Source organism: Garra rufa, chromosome 16, assembly GCF_049309525.1.
Source record: "Garra rufa chromosome 16, GarRuf1.0, whole genome shotgun sequence".
Taxonomy (NCBI): domain Eukaryota; kingdom Metazoa; phylum Chordata; class Actinopteri; order Cypriniformes; family Cyprinidae; genus Garra; species Garra rufa.
In genome coordinates this window covers 43,382,390-43,404,214 of record NC_133376.1, presented here as the reverse complement: position 1 = coordinate 43,404,214, position 21,825 = coordinate 43,382,390, and the positions used below count along the sequence as shown (strand labels likewise).

Sequence of the window (21,825 nt, the reverse complement as noted above, 5' to 3'; positions counted from 1 at the left end):
AGCTATATATACAGAAGGGCATATATATATATATATATATATATATATATATATATATATATATATATATATATATATATATATATATATATATATATATATATATATGTGTGTGTGTGTGTGTGTGTGTGTGTGTGTGTAAAAATGGAGATCTCTAATGATAAGTGATTAATCAGACAGCTAGACTTATCATATTTGATATTTAGCCAATGATAGTTTGAATGCTTCTAAGCACGCATTTTTGTGTTCAAAGTAAAATTGTGTAAAATAAATAATTGGAATAATTAAGATTTTAAATGTTTTTTTTTTTTAACCATGGCTCACCAAGGCTGCATTTTTTAAATCACAAATACACCAAAATAAAGTTGCTTTAAAAGGTTTTTCACAGCAATGCCATAGAAGAACCATTTTTGGTTTCCCAAAGAACCATTCAGTCAAAGGTTCTTTAAAGAACCATCTCTTTCTTACCTTTTTATAATCTGAAAAAAAAAAAAGAAAAAATGCCACAAAGAGCCTTTTGTGAAACAGAAAGGTTCTTCAGATGTTAAAGGTTCTTTATGGAACCATTTAGACAAAAATTGTTCTTCTATGGCATCATGAAGCACCTTTATTTTTAGTGTACAGTAAAAAGAGCAATATTGTGAAATAATATTACATTTTAAAATAACTGTTTTCAATTTGAATATATTTTAAAGTGTAATTGATTGCTGTAATCAATGCTGAATGTTTAAATTTAAGCATCATTACTCCAGTTTTTAGTGTCACATGATCCTTCAGAAATCATTCTAATATGCTGATTTGCTGTTCAAGAAACATTTCTGACTATTATCAGAGTTGAAAACAATTTTAAGGTGCTGAATATTGTTGCACTGGATGTTTTGATGAAAAAGACATTGGACATTATTTATTTAAAATAGATTTTTTTTTTAACATTATAAATGGCTTTATTGTCACTTTTGATCGATTTAATGCATGCTTGACAATTTTATTTTTTTATAGCAATTACAATAAACTTTTAAATGGTAATGGATCATGATTTCCACAAAAATAGTAAGTAGCAAAAACTGTTTTCAGCATTGCTAAAAAAAACATAAGAAATGTTTCTTGACTGGAGTAATGATGCTTAAATATATTCAAACAGAATAAAACGTTATTTGAAACTGTAGTAATATTTCACAGTAATTCCCAAAAATTTGCCTTTGTCATAATAGGAATAAATTACATTTTTTAAATACATTCAAAGAGAAAACAGTTTTTTATTTTACAATATAACCATTTTTACTGTATTTTTTATCTTATAAATGCAGCCTTGGTGACTTCTTTCAAAAACATTTGTAACATTTTTAAAAATCTTAATTATTCCAAACTTCTGTCCAGCAGATAATAGATACTGTAGATGTGCAAAGTACAAATTTATTTTAATGGTAGCACTAGAAAGATACATAAAAGTATGTAGATGCTTTAACACTGCACTATATGCAGAAGGGCACACACTTTACATCAGCCATATAGATTTAATATTTCAAAAGAGATCTCTAATGATAAATGAGTAGGCAGCTAGACTTATATTTGATATTTTTATATTTAGTCAATAAATTTGCCTGTTTGAACCTTTCTAGGCATGAGTTTTCATGTTCCAAGTAAAACTGTATAAAATAAATAATAATTAAAAGAAATAACTGGAAAGTTGGTAAGATTTTAAATGTTTTTTAAACAAAGTCTCACCAATGCTGTATTTATTTGATCACAAATACAGTATAAAGAGTAATATTGTGAAATCTTATTATAATATACCCATTTTCTATGTGAATATGTGATAAACTGTAATTAATTACTGTGACTTCAGTGTCACATGATCCTTCAGAACTTGTTTTAATATGCTGATTTGCTGCTCTATTTCTGATCATTGCCAGAGTTGAAAACAATTTTAAGCGCTTCATATTGTCGTATAGGATGTTTTGATGGATTATAAATGGCTTTATTGTCACTTTTGATCGATTTAATGCATGCTTGATGATTTTTTTTATTGCAATTACCATAAACTTTCAAATGGTAATGGATCATGGCTTTCTTGCCTGGAGTAATAATGCTTAAAATTGACATTTGCCATTACGGGAATAAATTACATTTTAAAATATATTCAAACAGAATGTTTGAAACAGAAAAATGTTATTTGAAACTGTAATAATATTTCACAGAAATTCACAAAAACTTGCCTGTGTCATAATAGGAATAAATTACATTTGTAAAATATATTCAAAGAGAAAAGTTATTTTGAAATTGTATCAATATTGCACAATGTTTACTGTATTTTTTTTTTTAAATCTAATAAATGCAGCCTCGGTGAGCAGAAGAGATTTCTTTCAAAAACATTTTTAAAAATTATTCCAAACTTTTGGACAGCAGATAAATGAATTGCATTAGGTAAATTTACTATAGATGTGCAAAGTACAAATTTATTTGAATGGTAGCACTAGAAAGATTTATAAAAGTATGCAGATGCTTTAACATTGCACTATATGCATGAATATTATAAGCTTAAAATGTAAAGAAAGAGATATTAAATATTTACAGTGTGCTTTACTGAAAAAATAAATCATACTGGTGGACCACATATGGTTATGCTTCATAAATATATAAATAAAAGGAAAAGTAAAGTGCAATCTAAGTGCTTATTTATTGATGTTTAAGGTCTACATACAGCACACAGAGCCAGGACTGCTGGTAGCGAACTCCAGTGGCTGTCGCTGTCACTCCCTGAATGGTTTCGGTCAACAGGTGAACTTAAATACAGAGAGAAAGAATACAGTAAAACACATTCCCCGTTTTTTTTTTCTTTTTTTTTTTTTTAAAGAGAGTGAGGTCTTCCATTAAGCTCATCCTCAAAGGGTTTGCCCTGGATTTCTGGATTGCTAGACTAGATGACCTGTGGCCCTTTGGGTCAGGCAGCCCGCTGCTCACCATTGGCATCCTGTCCTCCGGCGTCTGTGAACAGAGCGCTCATGACCTCCTCCGCATTGCAGCTGCCCTGGCCGTCCGTGGCCACATGCTCCAGCATTCTGCGCAGCACTTCATCCAGGGAAGCTGCCCTCTCGTCCAGCAGGATGCTGGCCTGGGCCAAGAACCCATCCAGATCCCGGTGAGCTCTCACCTCTTCCTGGAAATTCACCAGCTTCACGTACTGAAACGGGAAAGGAGAGATCTAAAGAGATCATTTAGGCAAAGAAGCCTGTGTAACACGGATTTTTATTTATTTATTTTTTTATCTGGTTATATATAATAGGTCATTTAAACTAATTCACAAATGCATTTAAAGGGGTCATCGGATGCAAAACTCACTTTTACATGTTGTTTGAACATTAATGTGTGTTGGTAGTTTGTGTACACAACCACCCTACAATGACAAAAATCCACCCAGTGGTATTTTTTAAATCTTTAAAAGTAATATCCCCTTTTTTAAATCAGGTCATTCTCAGCTTCTTGTTGAAGTGACATCACACAGACAAGGGCCACTCCCACGATAGTTGATTGACATGAGTGCCTTACCTTAGACCCGCCCTCCCCGAGCTGAAACAGTCTGACAAGAATGTCTCAGATTGAGCAATTGAGGTGTTCTGTTGTTGGATGTAATAATGAACATAGCAGTCATTTACTCCTGACATCTGAGAATTAACGTTACTTTTGTTTTTGAAAGGATAGCGCCGATTCCGATCTACATATGCGCCTATGTTCGTGCGAATCATTTGTGATGTTGCTTCACCCACAGTAGGAGTGAGGGTTTTTTATGCATCTTTGCAAATGGCCTTTCTTAATTATGTGCTAGTTAGCAAGTTTCACAGCTAAACGCTGCTAAATGTGGCTAAAGTAAACAATACAGCTCGTCATCCCATGGCAGAGAGGGACGGGCCAAGCAGAGCTCATTAGCAATTAAAGGAACATGCAACAGAATATCTCTCTAAAAAGGGATGATTTTAACCAGGTAAAGAGTGTTTTTTACACAACCACTGAGAAATTTTAAACAAAGTATGTTATAGACTTCTCATCAAGACCCTAAAGAATTATATCAACTTGTGGAAAATGAGCATCCGATGACCCCTTTGTAAAAGCTTTTATTTAAAGTGAACCTCCTGATGTTGCTCACAGAAGCACAGTACTGTATTAGTATTTTTGTAACATTACTAAATATTTATTTTACTGGACCACTGAGTGATTCTGAATCAGTGAATCAACTTTTTGAAACAAACTGTTCAAATGAACCAAATAGATGATACTTTATCAGTGTTTATGACTTGCATATTAAATATGCAAAGCTATAAATATGTAAATGTACGTTAGAGAACAATATGACAACATTATAATATTACATTAATTAATACACATTTGAAGTCAAAAGATTACATACACCTTTCAGAATCGTAAAATGTTATTTTACCGAAATGCATGTTATTTTTGTTTAGTATTGACCTGAGTAAGATATTTCACATAAAAGATGTTTACAAATAGTCCACAGGAGAAAATAATAGTTGAATTTATAAAAATGACCCTGTTCAAAAGTTTACGTAGGCTTGATTCTTAATACTGTTTTATTATCTGGATGATCCACAGCTGTGTTTTTTGTTTAGTGATAGTTGTTCATGAGTTCCTTGTTTGTCCTCGTGAACAGTTAAACTGCCTGCTGTTCTTCAGAAAAATACTTCAGTTCCCACACATTCTTTGATTTTCCAGCATTTTTGTGTATTTGAACCCTTTCCAACAATGACTGTATGATTTTGAGATCCATCTTTTCACACTGAGGACAACGGAAAGCAACTGCAACTATTACAGAAGGTTCAAACGCTCAGTGATGCTCCAGTAGGAAATCTGCTAATTGGTAAGAAAAATAATCTTGTTTTCTGCTTGAGAAAATATTTTTTTGCTTACCCCATTGGCAGATTATTTAGCTTGTTTCAACTGAAAACAAGACAATAATTTTCACTCATCTAGAAAATCCTTCTTGATTTAAGAATTTTTAGATATTTTGGCTGGAAACAAAACAAACAATCTAAGTAAGAAAAGCATTTTTTTGCAGTGATATAATGTTTCAATGTTTCAATCTCATAACCTCAGGTGATAAAAATGAAAGAAATGCACTACTGAGAAAGCCCAGCCATGAATGTATCAATTAAACAACAGATGTAAATGATAAAAGAGCTTTAGTAAGAGATTCTTACTTTTCTTGATGTATGCAGAAGGCCAAACCCTGGAGCATCAGCATCTATTCATAGGAGGAAAAGAGGGAAAAAATTATAAATTGTTAAAACACTTGCGCTGTTACATGGATGCATGAGTTTGAAGGACAGACCACTGAGCCAGGCCTCCCAGAAGATGTGTTTTCCTTCATTATCTCGGAGCCTTGAACCCTCTGTATTATGTCTGCCTGGTTATAAATAGTCAAAGAGTCTCCGAGTCTGTGGCGCAGACACGTCAGAAGTGCATTGTGGTCCCTGAACCCTGACACCATAGTCACTTAGGAATAAGACCTGGCACAGCCCGCTTCCCCAATGCCGTAAACACACCAGGCCAAACATGAAAACAATACTGACTGTATTTAAGGCCCAAAGTGAACATAGAGAATTTCTGATACAGAGCTGCTACCGTCGGTTTAGACCACTGGGATCCGTCTACACCTCAGGCAACAATCACAATGATTTTTTTTAGATTTTTGAAGTACTCTCAAAGAGAATCTCATCTGAGCCACCCACACACGTACATCACACACAGATCCAAACCAATGCTCAGATGCATCACACGCTCTGACCTGAGATGCTCGGCTGAACGGGCGTCTCGTAGTGACTGCTGTCTGTCGGGACAGCGAGCGTGTCTCGTTTCCTCCGGCTCTCTTCCCCTCTGTCCTCTGTTTCGCCGTCTCGCAGCTCTGAAACATCAACATGTCACAACAGAGCTTCTTAAGTAGGCCTTTCTTAGCTTTAAGCTCAAACTCTCGCTGATGCTTCAGAAGGAAACCATGCATTAAGAGCTGGGGGGTGAAAACTTTTGAACAGAATGATGATGTGCACAATTTTCTTATTTTGCCAAAAAAAAAATTTTATTTTTTTATTTAGCACTGCCCTTCAGAAGATGTTTCCCAAAAGACAAAATAAGTTACATTTACCGTAATCTTCAAATTCCAAAAAAATTTCACTCCCCGACTCTTGCATAATGCATCATTTTTCCATCTGGAGCATCAGTGAGTGTTTGAACCTTCTGTAATAGTTGCATATGAGACCCTTAGTTGTCCTCAGTGTGAAAAGATGGATCTCAAAATCATACAGTCATTGTTGGAAAGGGTGCTGTTCTTCAAAAAAATTCTTCATGTCCCACAAATTCTTTGGTTTTCCAGCATTTTTGTGCATTTCGACATTTTCCAACAATGACTGTATGATTTTGAGATCCAGTTTTTCACACTGAGGACAACTGAGGGACTCATATGCAACTATTACAGAAGGTTCAAAAGCTCACTGATGCTCCAGAAGAAAAAACAATGCATTTAGAGTTGGGGGTGAAAACTTTTGAACAGAATGGAGATGTGTAAATTTTTGCCTAAATATCATATTTTTTCATTTAGTACTTCCCTTCAGAGGCTACAGAAGATAGTTACATGTTTCTCTGAAGACAAAATAAATTAAATTAACCCTGATCTTTACATTCAAAAAGTTGCCCCCTGGCTCTTAATGCATCGTGTTTGCTTCTAAAGCATCAGTGAGTGTTTGAACCTTCTGTAATAGTTGCATATGAGTCCCTCAGTTGTCCTCAGTGTGAAAAGATCTCAAAATCATACAGTTATTGTTGGAAAGGGTTCAAATACACAAAAATGCTGAAGGATTTTTCTGAAGAACAGCAGACAGTTTAACTATTCAGGACAAACAAGGGAATCGTGAACAACTATCACTAAACAAAGAAACACAGCTGTGGATCATTCAGGTATGTAACAATACAGTATTAAGAATCAAGGGGATGTAAACTTTTGAATGGGGTCATTTTTATAAATTGAAACTATTATAGTTATTTTAAATTGTAATGTTTCACAAAATTACAGTTTTTACTATACTTTTGATCAAATAAATGCAGCCTTGGTGAGCAAAAACAATGCTTACTTAGATTTTTTTGTCTTGTTTCCAGCCAAAATATTTAAAAATTCTAGACGAGTTAAATTATTGTCTTGCTAATTTTTTTTTTTTTTTTTTTGCTTACCCCATTGGCAGATTATTTTGCTTGTTCTAAGGAAAAACTCACTTAATTTTGACTTTTTTTTTTTTTTTGAAAACAAGAAAATAATGAAATCCTTCTTGATTTAAGAATTTTTAGATATTTTGTCTGGATACACACACATAGATCTAAACCAACACTGCAAAAAATGCTTTTCTTACTTAGATTTTTTTGTCTTGTTTCCAGCCAAAATATCTAAAAATTCTTAAATCAAGAAGATTTTCTAGACGAGTAAAAATTATTATTATAAGTCAAAGTTTAAGTGTGTTTTTGCTTGAAACAAGCAAATGGGGTAAGAAAAATAATCTTGCTTTCTGTTTGAAATGAGATTATTTTGCTTGTTCTAGGCAAAAATCACTTAATTTTGGTTTGTTTTTTCTGAAAACAAATATTTTTTACTTGTCTAGAAAATCCATCTTGATTTAAGAATTTTCAGATATTTTGGCTGGAAACAAGACAAAAAATCTAAGTAAGAAAAGTATTTTTTGCAGTGAAGGCTCAGATGCATCACACACTCTGACCTAAGATGCTCGGCTGAACGGGCGTCTCGTAGCGACTGCTGTCTGTCGGGACAGCGAGCGTGTCTCGTTTCCTCCGGCTCTCTTCCCCTTTGTCCTCTGTTTCAGCGTCTCGCAGCTCTGAAACATCAACATGTCACAATAGAGCTCCTTAAGTAGGCCTTTCTTAGCTTTAAGATGATTATTATAATCTCATTTCCCTGCCTAACTGGGTCTGACGTGACCTTTTACAGCTGCTCGATGAAATATAGCACAGTGCATTTATGTATAGAGGCTGAGAGGTGTTCACTTCCTGTTCGATGAATCATGCTCGAGCGTAGAAATATTTATTTAACGCTATTTATGGTGTGACTGCAGATGCATCCCCCTCAAAAAATATATGCACCATCTGTTAAAGCTACACAATGCACCAATGCCCTCATAAAAAAACCTGCCCAAAACCATATAACCATAGCCGTCCCAATAAATTCTTTCTTTGCATGGAAGAGTATAATCATGACATGAGCTAAACTATGTGATATTCTGAGGAGTAAACCAAGGTTGCAGCTGTTTGCTTTATAGTTGGGGTGATACGCTGTGAAGTCTGTTTACTCTCCGTTTGTGGTTTTGATGCTATTTACTCGGTGAATTTGAGCCGGTTATATTTATTAAATTCACGCTTTTATGATCAAGACGTTTCTTCTCAGAGTATTTCACACATCACATCTCACCCTCAGCCTTTGTAAACCTGTTTTGCTTGTCTGCCAATTAACAGAGAACTTGCTAACTGAACTTGGCATGCTAAATATTGTTTGAAAACGATGCATAGGAGTCAAAAAAAAAAGTGTTTAGATCTTACCCATCCTCTGGAAGAGGTGGCCATTTCTTGTCTGGCCAGATGATGAAGCATCTATGGAAGAAATGGGATGGAATGCATGGAATAAATGCATGGAATGGAATAAATTCTGTTTTAAAGTATAATGAAATAGAAAACCACTATTGTAAATTGCAATAATATTTTTCATTATTACAGTTTTTATTCCGTATTTTTAATCAAATAAACAGCCTTGATGAGCAGAAAAGCTTTATTAAAATCTTACTGATCCTAAACTTTTGAGCAGCAGAAACGGCTTCTCAACCCAGCCGGCACATGACCGACCTTCAACGTTGAAATTTGGTTGAAATAAGGTCAGTTGTTGTTTCAACAGTGAAACAACGTTGATGTGACGTTGAATGCTAAATGGTTGAAGATTAGTCAACACATGACCGAAATACAACGTTGAAATTTGGTTGAAATTAGGTCGGTTGTTTTTTCAACGGTAAATCAACTTTAAAAAAACTTTGAATGCTAAACGGTTATATATACCTTCAAAAGCAAGTGTTTAAATTATAATATTATTAATACAAATAATTAACAAGGTTAACTTATAAATCAACATATTTTTTTATAAGATCATGTCTTCAGCATACAAAGAAATTTATAAAAGTGTATATGTTACTTAAAATATAATTATTATCACCAACAATAAAACCAAATACATTTTGTATTCACCACATGCTGAAACAATTCCTATTGGCTGTTTTGCCTTACTGCTTTGATCATGATTGGTTCATCTGGCTGTCATTCAGGAAACTGACAGGTGAAACTGCGCGCAGTGCGCGGGCCTTCGTAATTTAAAAAAGTTTGACCGTTACTGCATTTCCTTGTGAGGCTGTGAGCTGCATAGACTGTGCGAGAGCTGCTGCTCACCGAAATTACTCGGTTGATCCCGAATTATCTTACATTTTCCTGTTATATTTTTATTTTGAGCGTATTTGAATTGTGAAATCCCAACGGAGAACAAAAACCGGAAAACAAAGGAAATAGACGTGAGCTGCGAGTCTCTGAAAACATACAGCACTGGCTAAATCAGGTAAGACAATAAGTATTTATTATTACCTTTCAAAAATAGTACAAGAGTTAACAAATTGGTAAAGGACATGTAACCTGCAGAGGTTAAATACTTGAGTGTGTTTGTGCTGCTTTATGATTACAGACGGCAAAAGTTAGATGCTAATCGCATTTAGCGCGCTAGCAATATTAGCTCTTCTGGTCGTAGATATATCTGGTGTTGTGTGTTGCTAGTATCTGTTAATGTCTGTCTTTTAGACATGAACATTTTTCGATATAAATGCCATGCATTACTGCTGGTCTGTTTACATTTTAATCCTATAATAACAATCCTGAAGATTACATACTTTGTTTCTTTTCTGTATATCATAACGGCAAATGTCTTTATTATTTAAATGAATTAAGATTGTTTAAAGGAATGGTATAAAACTAAAAACAGCTTTTTAAGAAAATTTCAGTAAACCATTTATTCTTTCCCCTTGTAGAGTCGTTAAGGGTCCAGTTTATTGGCAGTTTGGTAAGGAATTGTTCATCTTTGCACTGTCATTTCTGGTGGAGATTCATTGATCTTTTGTTATAGGTTTATTTAATTTAATATAAATGTACTCAATATGATTTTACTTGTTTTACTATATATACTGTTTAGTTAGAATTGTGATTTAAGCCATGTTGTTTTAAACTTTAATCTGAATACATCAAAATGTGTTTAATGAAGTGTTGTGCACTTAGTTTCCAACTCCACTGTTATTGGACTGTAAAGTAAAAATATTGTACAAGATCTGTTTTGTATCAAGTGTTTTCAGTTAACTTAAGATATTCAACGGTATCAAGGTTGGTATTTTATGAAACTTTATTTTTGTTGTTTTTTGTTTATGCAGGACAGTACAGAAAGCACAAAAGTGAGAGAGAGACGAGGGGACAGCATCAGAAAGGACACAGAGCTGGGACTCTTTCAGGGATCACCCGAAGCACAACCATGCTATATGCACAAGGCTGTTGTTTTTAGCATAATTTGAAGAAACATTTTGGCTTAAAATAATAAATACATTTCATTTAAGGTATTTCCTGCGTAAAGAATTTTAATGTGACTGCTTTTATATCCCTTCACCACTGACATGGTGTCTGTTGCAGGTTCCATTCTCAAAGGCTTTTACCCATTTCCACTGCACAAATGTAAACCTTTTACACATCTGTAAACCTGTTTTCACAGAACTAGTTAACCACCAAAATAAGAGATCAAGTGGTTTTAGTCAAAAAAGGTTTCTCTTGCAAGTGAAGTGCAAAATATGCATGCTTTTGTACAAAAACTTTTTGAGTCTTTAACCTTCTGGGGTCTAGGGATTTAAACATACCCTGACATTTGTCTTATTTTTATTTTTATTTTCAGTATCTGAAAAAAATACACTACAAGTCAAAAGTTTTTGAACAGTATGTTTTTTTAAATTATTTTTAATTAAATAAATTCCTTCTGCTTAATAATATTAGTATTATTTAAAAGAATATTTAATATCATTTGAAGTATTTTAAAATGTAATTTTTTCCTGTGATCAAAGCTAAATTCTCAGCATCATTACTCCATCAGTGTCACATGATCTCATAGAAATCATTCTAATATGCTGTTCAAGAAACATTATTATCAATAAGTAGTAGATTGTCTTTTTTTCTTCTCAGGATTCTTTAATGAAAAGTAAGCTCCAAAGATGAACATTTACTTGAAATGGAAAGCATTTGTAAACAAAAAAAACATACTTTTCAAAACTTTTATTTAGCAAGGATGCTTTACATTGCTTAAAATTGAGGATAAAGACATAATATAACAATAGATTTCTATATCAGATCAATCGTTTCATTTTCAGTTCATCAAAGAAAACTAAAATAATTCTTGAATAAAAATATTAGAATGATTTCTGAAGGTTAATGTGACTGGATCATGAGTAATGATGATAAAAATTCTGTTTTGACATCACATGATTAAATTACATTTTCAAATATGTTCAAATAAAAAAAAAAACATTTTAAATAGTACAAATATATTTTATTCATTTTTTTCTGTACTTTGAATTGGTGAGCAGAAGAGACTTTAAAAATGTAAATTTTACTGTGAGAAAACTTCTGACTGGTTATGTATAATGTCTAAAGTCTGATTACTTTGTATTCATCACAACCTGGGCTACAATAATATGTGAGCATAATTAATGTATTTGTATTGTTTTTGTAAAATGATTTTGACAGGTTTTTATTTTGATTTATACAGTGTATGTTTCCAAAATAAAACTTGTTTTATAATATTGATCATGTGTTAGTTTATTGAAGTTGACAGTCAACCCATGCTTCTAATCATTTGATTTTAACTAATATGTATGTACAGTGTTGATCTAAATGCAAACTGGTTCTAATTGAACGTACAGTTGTGTATTCACCGTTGTTGAAAAGAATGTAAGACGTTGAAACAAAGTCGCGATTTCAACGGTGAATCAACGTCATAATATCAACGTTGAAATTTTTTGCAAATCCGAAAGGTTTTTCACCGTTGATTCAACGTCGACAGATGACCATAACCCGAAAGGTAAGAGGGTGAAACAAAGTCGTGATTTCAACGGTGAATCAACGTTGCTATTTCCACGTTGAAAAGACGTCAGAATATCAACGTTGAAAATTTTTGCAAATCCGAAAGGTTTTTCACCGTTGATCCAACCATGGTACCTGACGTTGTTTCAACGGTGAATCAACGTTGAAATGCCGGCTGGGAAAGGAGAAAAACATGCAAGGCGGACTTCATTTTGTCCATCGGAGTTTGTTGGAACATTGTTGTTTGCTAATTGCTAATTACACCATAAAAAAAAATTCAAATTAAATTTTTACCTCGCTGACTAAACATTTTAGGTTGAGCCAACTTGAAAGTTACCGAATATCAAGTTAAGTGACATCTTGGATATTTTAGTTGATTTAACTTAAAATTTTTATTCAGCGGGCTTGAATTTTTTTTTTTTTTTTTACAGTGTACTGGCATTCTGACAGATATTCAGAATCAGAAAGGAACACTCCCAAGTTCTGCATGAATCATACTGTGATTTATAAATCTAAATGAAATATTATTGAACTATATTACTTATATTAATTAATATTACTTGTTTTATTGCTGTGGTATTTGTTGTATCATTTCTGATTAATGCAGAGTTAAATTATGAGATGTATCCCTGGACCACGAAACCAGTCTTAAATAGCACAGGTATATTTGTAGCAATAGCCAAGAATACATTGTATGGGTCAAAATTATCGATTTTTCTTTTATGCCAAAAATCATTAGGAGATTAAGTAAAGATGATGTTTCATGAAAACATTTAGTAAATTTCCTACTGAAAATATATATTAAAAAATTTTTTTTTGATTAGTAATATGCATTGCTAAGAACTTAATTTGGACAACTTTAAAGGCAATTTTTTCAATATTTCGATTTTCTTTTAGATTCCAGATAATGTATCTCGGCCAAAAATCTTCCTATCCTAACAAACCATATGTCACGAATTGAGTCGTCCTTTCTTCCGTGGAGGACTCTTAGAGCCATTGGCTTCCCTCATGCCCATGTTCGAACCTGGCTGGACTTTACAAATGTTCATTGACATTGCTCTGCAAATGAGTGGCTCTCCTTTTACTGTGGGAATTCAAGAAGAGGACAACAATGTTCCCACAGTAAACTCCAATCCAGAGTCACTGCACAAGATGGCCGCCAGCTCTGAGTCCGCTCACAAGATGGCTGCCACGCCGGGGCCTGTCGCCAAGATGGTCGCTACATCTGCACTTCATCAGGTCAATTCTGTCTCAAGGTGGTTGATGTCTAGCGTGGAGGACCCACCGCTTCCAGAGCCTCCGCTGGTTCAGCCCAGCCTTCCAGAGCCTCCGCTGGTTCCGCCCAGCCGTCCTGAGATTCCTGTCTGCCCAGTTCAGGCCACGGAGGCCATTTATGGACTGTCGAGTTTCCCACCCACCCTCCCTACTGCTCCAGTCCCACCACCTCTGTCTCCTGACAGTCCCTCTGCTCACCCACAACCCACCTTCGATGCAGAGGACTTGCCGTGGGACTGCCAGTCTCCATCGGTGCCCTGGCTAGAGGATCCCTCACCATCGCCTCCAGCCTCAGAGTCCTGGACTCCGCCTCGGCCCTCCGATCCTGCGGCTCCACCCCGGCTCTGTGCTCCCTCGTCTCCGTTGTCGGCCGTCGGCCCACCAGCTCCTCCGGGCTCCATCGTCCCTCCGGCTCCGCCCTGGTCAGTCGTCGCCCCACCTTCGCCTCTGGACTCTACTCCTCCGGCTGCGCCTCGTCACTCCGTCCTACCGGCTCTGTGGACCTCCTCCCTCCCGTGGGCACAGCCTCGATCCTCTGTCACTCCGGCTCCGCCGCGTACCTCCGGACCTCCATCTCCGCCTTGGTCGCCAGTGCCTTGGGTTCCGCCTTGGCCCTCCGGATCCTCTGTGTCGCCCAGGACCATCGACTCTCCGGTTCTGCCTCGGGCTCCACCGGCTCCACCTCCGTCAGTCGGCCCCATGGAGGAGCCAACCCTTCCTCCACCATGGCTTCTCCCTCCGTCGGCTCTGCCTCAGTCCATAGCTCCATTACCCCCACATGGACCTGGCCCTCCATCCCTCCCCCCTGTTCCGCCTCCGCTCCACCACCCTCCGGTTTCATTAGGTGGTTAGAGCGTCTGGAAGCCGCTCCTTGGGGGGGGGGGGGGAGGGCTCTGTCACGAATTGAGTCGTCCTGTCATTAACTCTTGCACTACACATCATGGACTTCATTCCCCACAAGCCACTGCACTAATCACTGCATTCACCTGCTCCCTGTTTCTCACTGCACTGATCACTGCTCACACCTGCAGCTCATTCACACACACACACACACACACACACACACACACACACACCTGCAGCTCATTCACACACACACACACACACACACACACCTGCAGCTCATCACACGGACAGCTTATATGCCACTCACACACAGCTTCTTTGCGAAGTCTTATCGTTCCTCATGGTCGTAATTCCGAGCGTTTCTTCCCGTGTTTGTTTTCCCGTGTGTGTGTGATTCCTGGACTCCCTCCCGTGTTTGATTCTCACTGCCAGCCCCGACCTTTCTGCATGTTTTTTTACTACGATTTCTGCCTGCCCCTTTGTGTTTGTTTGCCTGAATAAAATGCTGCAAATGGATCCGCACGTCTCAGTCCGTCCATGTGACACCATACATCAATGAAAAATAAATTTCAATTTCAAAAAAATTATACTTATGACTGGTTTTGTGGTCCAGGGTCACATACATATCATATCATAGTATTTTTTGTTGTATTACAGTAATTATATTCTAAATCAACTTTAAACTAATAAAAAATAAGGCATCTGTCCACTTTAGAGTAATGCAAATGTGAGGTGAAAATTCCATGCAGCGGCTTCTACTGTAAGTAGATGAATAATAAATGAAAAGTTGCAATGAGCCTTATTATGGCACTGAAGAGTATAGAGCAGTCATGAATCACTATTATAAATTCAGGTTTGTGACTTTTACCCTAACACTTATTCCAGACCCTCAAAGAGACTGGGATTTCATGGAAATTTACCATCTTTGAAATTCATCCAATTTACAGCAGCCCTCACAGCGTCATGCATGGAAGGCTTACGGCCACATATTTTCTTCAGGGTGGAAGGGATAAAGAGGTCATTCTCTGAACAAAATTCGCATCACATATTCTTAGCGCATGGCGTTTCTATCTCCAATGACTGCGGCTTCACCATCATCCCGCCATCTTTAATTTAGCAGACAACCTGCTTTGTTATAACAGTCGCTACATTAGACGCTACCAGCCTCAGGGCAGATCGCCAGCATCGCAACCCCGCAGGCTTGGACAAATTGATTCAGCTATATCTTCATGACAAACTATCATTTGTTGTACATGAATGCTTGCTAAATAATAAATAAATAATTAGATCTACTGCTGGTTTGAGACGTGTGACTGAGGACGCTTTGAGGAAATCCTCAATGCTGAATTGGTTCGCCCTACAATCGGGTCATGTGGCACCTGGGATTAGAGAAAAGATTGTCATTTTTGCTCTCACTTCAAGACCCCATCAGCCCGCGGGCCACACAAGTCCTGTAATGGCTGGACATCCACACGGTTTGTGACAAAACGGTCTCTGAGAGTCTTTAATAGATCCCTTAAAGCGATGTTCTGTGTTCAACACAGCTTAAGCTCTTGCGACAGCATCTGCAGCAAGCAGCCAAAGAAAATAATAACGCAATATCACAAGAGAAAGAGTCTGTTATGACCATATTAGGCTGTAGGCATGAGGCTAATCACAGCTAATCACTCTTGCAAGTGTGAAATTGCATTTGATATGTGTTACGTGTTTGATGTTGAAAAGGGATGATAGCGTAACATTTAAGTGAGACAATAGCTGTTGAGCGTGAGGCAGATCAAAAGATGACAAAGACTTTTACTGTGTTACGTTATGAGTATACATGTAATTAAGTGAAAAGAGAAGCATTGTGACAAATAGCAAAAGAAAAATGAGTGTCACCCAAATTAAAGAAATAAACAAAATAAAACAGCCTTACGTCTAACCTCTAAACTACTTAAAAGGAAATGAGAAAAGAAAACCGAAATCTTCAGCTTATGCGACGCTCTAGCTAAACTCAATTAAACTATAAAGCAAAAATACAAAAGTGGCATGACACACACAAACCTAAACTAACAACGTACAAACTAAACTCAAAGGAACAAAACAAACAGAACCATGGCAGTTGACTAATTGTTCGAATTGTCACAAAAGGCATTTATGGTTAACGAACTCAATGCACAGAAATCACAGAAGGTGCATCCTTAACTTTAAACTTGGCATGTGATTTTAAAACTCCGTACGGACAGAAAGTTCTCTCTCTAAATTCGATACAAGTCAATAGCCAAAAACAAATCTCTCAATAGATCAAATTACACTGCACAAAGCATTACTTCGAAAATCAGGATACTTTAAGCATTTGAAGATACTGTTGTAGCACACGAGACTGAAAGCTGACCGCGTGGAGCACAAGGTACGCTGGTGAGGCGCACAAACACACTCTGAGCTCGAGGCCTCAAATGCAGCCGGCAAATCAGCAGATTGGCAGAACGTGATGACGTCATAACGATGACTGACAGTCTGGTCAGCCAATAACACAGAGACCTAGGCTGTATCCGAAATCGCCCCCTATACTCTCAAATAGTGCACTATTTGAGGGGACAGCCATTTTAAGTGGTGTTCGAAACCATAGTGAACGTTCCCGAGTGCACTCATTCAATCCCACAATGCACGGCAAAAACCGATGTACGCTCAACAGCTAGAGATAACCCATAATGCACTGTGAGAGTCGCGCGCCGACTGAATTCCCTGGCGTCTCGCCAGACGATGGCGCCCGCAGCTGAATCATCCACCCATTCGCTTGTCCACTGCGTAATACAGCATACAAAACGGGTACAAATTCGTTGTAAATTGATTATTAAATTGTTTAACCAGGGTTTATATGTAAACTCCTTGACATAGTTCAAGATAAATCCTTTAATCTTACTACTCGAACTGTCCGTTTTAAATGATTGTTAAACAGTAAGCAATACTATGCAAAAGCGGCAGTCCTTCCGGTGCACTTAGTGTCCGAATTCACTCACTCGTTTTCATTCACTCCTTCAAGTGAACTGAATGAGTGGACTAATGTAGGGAATAGTGAATGAGGGTATAGGGGGCGATTTCGGATACAGCCCTAGAAATGAGTAAGAAATAACACAAAGATGGGGGAGTGATGAGAAAAACGAAATACACACAAATGAGAAAAACAAGATGTACACGAAGCACACGTGGAACGTAACAATATGCAAAGACTGAACAAGCAAATATGTAAACAAATAAGGAGCGTCTCAAAGAATGTTTGTGAGCGGAACTACAGTACTACTGCTAGCTATGCTTTTACTTGAACCTATATCACATTTTATCTGATTGCTGAAAGCTTCTATTAAAAAACAGTGAGACTGATAACACCTTTTGACGTTAGACACATGGTGCTTCTCCACTTTATGCTTAAGGGTGCCTTAAGGGTTCAAGTCTGGAGACATACATAGCCACCCCATCACCTTCACCTTCAGCTTCCTCAGCAAGGCAGCTGTCATCTTTGTGGTGTGTTTGGGATTGTTATCAAGTTGGAAAACTGCCGTTCTGCCTAGTTTCTGAAGGAAAGGCATCATGTTCTGCTTCAGAATGCACAGTACATAATGGAATCCATGTTTCCCTCAATGAACTGCAGCTCCCCAGAACCAGCAGCACTCATGCAGCCCCAGACCATGATGCTACCACCACCATGCTTGACTGTAGGTATTCCTCACCAGGGCATCACCACACATGGACACCATCTGACCCAAACAAGTTTATCTTATAGTCTCATCAGACCACAGGACATGGTTCCAGTAATTCATGCTCTTGGATTGGTTGTCTTCAGCAAACCGTTTCCAGGCTTTCTTGTGAGCCAGCTTCAGATGAGGCTTCGTTCTGGAATGACGATAATGCAAACCGACTTGTTGCAGTGTGCGGCGTATGGTCTGAGCACTGACAAGCTGACCTTCTACTTCTGCAACCTTTAAAGCAATGCTGGCAGCATTCATGCATCTTTTTTTTTAAGCCAGGTTCTGCACCTGATGCACAGAACGAGTGCTCAACTTCGTTGATCGACCCTTGCGAGGCCTGTACCCGGTAAAATTGGGTGGGCCCAATATCATTGGTCTTCAAATGTGGGTGGGTCCTGTCCCAACCACGTACAATGGTTCCTACACCCATGGGCTTATCTAGGGGGTTGACTGATATGTAATTTTTAGGTCTAATGCCGATTATTACAGATTAAAGGAGTAGTTCACTTCCAAAACAAAAATTTACAGATAATATACTCACCGCCTTATCATTGAAGACGTTCATGTCTTTCTTTCTTCAGCTGTAAAGAAATTATGTTTTTTGAGAAAAACATTTCAGGATTTCTCTCTATATAGTGGACTTCAGTGGTGCCCGCGAGTCTGAACTTTCAAAATGCAGTTTAAATGCAGCTTCAAAGGGCTCTAAACAATACCAGCGAAGGAATAAGGGTCTTATCTAGTGAAACGATATGTCATTTTCTAAAAAAAATAAAATTGTACATACTTTTTAACCTCAACTGCTTATCTTATCTTGTCTAGCCTTGCCATGCACACTCTGTGTAATTCAGGTCAATACAGTTAGGGTATGTTGAAAAACTCCCATCTCATTTTCTCCTCCAACTTCAAAATCATCCTACATTGCTGTTTTACCTTTTATTGTAAAGGGTGTTTGACCTTCTTTGCACGTTCACTTTGTAAACATTGGGTTGGTACTTCTGCAGCAATGTATGAGAAAATGAGATGGGAGTTTTTCGACATGCATAACGGTATTGATTGTATGGCAGAACTAGCAAGATGAGCATTTGAGGTTAGAAAGTATGTATTAATAATTTTTTTTTTTTTAATGACATTGTTTTGCAAGAGAAGACCCTTTTGCATGTTCAAACTCAGGGGCACCATTGAAGTCTATTATATGGAGAAAATTCCTAAAAAATGAAGAAAGAAAGACACAAAATCTTGGATGACAATGGGGTGAATACATTATCTGTAAATTTTTGCTTTGGAACTGAACTACTCCATTAAGTAGACCGATAATCTATATTTTGAACCTGTGTGAAAATGAAAATGAATGTCAAAATTAAGAATATCAAGGACTCTGTCCTTGAATTCAAAACTTTCTTTGAATTCTTTTAAATTATTTTATCAGCAAATAGTTTTTTGAAAATGACCGATACCAATAGCCATATAAAAGCCTAATATCTGGTCAATAATTGGTTGACCCTTAGGCATATCACTTGTTAACTAGCAGGAAAAGAGTCACTGAAAAATCTCCACTAATAATGCACAGACTGTGTCAGTCTGTCTGGAACAAGCAAACACAGACAAGTGAAGTGATAAAAACAGCAAATACGGTAGTCCCAGTGTTGTTGATATAAAGCCGCTTAGTTAATCAAATTCCACAACATCTTTAATTCTGATAATATGTTCTCAATGCCATCATGTAAGGCATGTAAACATATTTTGCTGACTGTGCCAAACACACTCCCTCTCTCTTGTTGTGATGTTTTCTTTGCTGCTCACCTCACTAGACTTCCTGTTCGCAGGCTCACTGACTTCCTGTTGCTGACTGTGCTGTCCTGTGCTGTTGACAGAAATAATAGTTCCATGAAAAGGTCTGTACCTTTCGCAGGAACTACAGTAAATTGCCACTGACCCTAAAACAGTTGGTTTAGCTCTCTCAGGGACCAGCTGACAGTAGGATGCACATACTGAATATATTAAATTACACATCTTTTTGATTTTGCTTTTGTCATTATAAAAATAATTATGTATAATAAATAATTACAAGAATATCCCTGGTGACTGTCGAGTCAAAGAGTCCTTTGGCTGAAAAAATGCTGATTTTTTATTTATTTTTCATTCAAACAGCAGGAGATAATAAAGCTTATTATAAGAGATTTATTCTGGAAATCTTTTTAATTAATTCAGAATTTGTCAGAGTGCAGTGCAATGAAGCCATATTTATCTACCATGTACAGACCATGCAATTATTAATTATTTTATTTTATTACCAGTTGAATACTGTGCCTTACTTCTTATCCATGTATACCTACATTTGCACTGCAATGAGCTGAATATTATAAATAACAAAGAGTTTTGGCTAAAAAAATACTTAAAATTCTTAAAGGATAATCCTCTTAGAGAGAAAAAAAAAACAATGCGTCCCCTCCCCCCCATTTCAATATTACTCAACAATTTCGAGGTGTTATGTCAGTGTCTATAACTGCAGACTTTTCTTATTTACAAAAAATCTAAAATGTATAAAATTACATTGTATGTGCAGAAATGAAACATTTTCTTTTATGCCAAAAATCATTAGAATATTAAGTAAAGATCATGTTCCATGATGATATTTTGTAAATTTCCTACCATAAACTTTTTTATTAGCAATATGCATTGCTAAGAACTTCATTTGGACAACTTTAAAGCGACTTTCTCAATATTTAGCTTTTTTTGCACCCTCAGATTCCAGATTTTCAGATTTATTTACTTTATTTATTTCTATTTTTCAAAATGCATATCATTGCTGTACCATTTGCAGTGTTGCTTATCACATCATAGAAAAAAACTGTGCCCAAATGCTTCAAAACTGACAAGATTAAAAACAAAAGCCTTTCTTATCGCCTGGTAATTTTCCAGCCTTAACAAATTCAACCAGAACAATTGATTTCGTAAATTACCCATGAAAAGACAAACTAATTCATAAGTTGAACAGGTCTACATCCAAGCTGAGCATGACTGTCCCAGCATCCAATCAAGTCTGTAAGTTTCCCGAGTTGATAAAACACAGCTCAACTTACCAGTCGGCACAAAATGAAGCACTTCTTTGCTTTCCATAATTTTCCTCATAAGTATAGCCAATCAACCCATCATGGTTTTCAATACAAAGTTTGCTGTCTGTCTGCTTCACAGCTCTACCTTTACACCTCAGCAAGCACTTGAGTCTACAGTAAGTTGAGTGCACATGAAACGGGGCGGGTTTGTTCTGCCTCTGGGTCCCAGTGCCTATCAATGACTAGATGAAACTGAAACCATGCACAACTCACACAGCAAGACATTCGTTCTCATCAATGCCATTTTCACAGTAATGAGAAAAAGTTACTAGAATAACAAAAGTAAAAATACAGGAATATGCAAACATTAAAACAGAGAAGAAGAAACTGGTAACACATAAAATAAAATATATATACAACGCTGTTCAAAAATTTTGGATCAGAAAGATTTAAAAAAAAAAAAAATCTTTACTGCAGGTAAAAAGGGTAAAAAATTAACTAATAGTTATAACCTAATTTACCCAGTTGATTGATTACATTGATAATTGCAAAAAATTTTTTGTATTACGAGTTTTCTGAAATGTTATGTTTAATTATGCAAATGAGGCATTTTTTAATGAAATATGTGCTAATTTGCTTACATTTCTAGTACAAAAATCTAAACACTGGGTGAAGTCAGTTTCAAAATTCATGTTGAATTTTTACATATTAGAGTCAAATGTTTT

General features: G+C 36.5%; 1 protein-coding gene across 1 annotated transcript in view; it reads right to left on the bottom strand.

Moving 5' to 3' along the window:
* The window catches only part of LOC141288975 (solute carrier family 4 member 11-like), a 45,767-nt gene extending 24,516 nt beyond the window's left edge, over positions 1–21,251 (bottom strand). The window contains exons 1-7 of the mRNA XM_073821171.1: positions 21,128–21,251; positions 8,602–8,652; positions 7,767–7,883; positions 5,798–5,914; positions 5,211–5,254; positions 2,962–3,181; positions 2,709–2,783 (exon numbers count right to left, since the gene is read on the bottom strand). Of these exons, the coding sequence (XP_073677272.1) occupies positions 2,709–2,783; positions 2,962–3,181; positions 5,211–5,254; positions 5,798–5,914; positions 7,767–7,883; positions 8,602–8,652; positions 21,128–21,176 (673 nt within the window). The 5' untranslated portion in view covers positions 21,177–21,251. The remainder of the gene's footprint in view (positions 1–2,708; positions 2,784–2,961; positions 3,182–5,210; positions 5,255–5,797; positions 5,915–7,766; positions 7,884–8,601; positions 8,653–21,127) is intronic.
* Between the last annotated feature and the right edge of the window lie 574 nt (positions 21,252–21,825).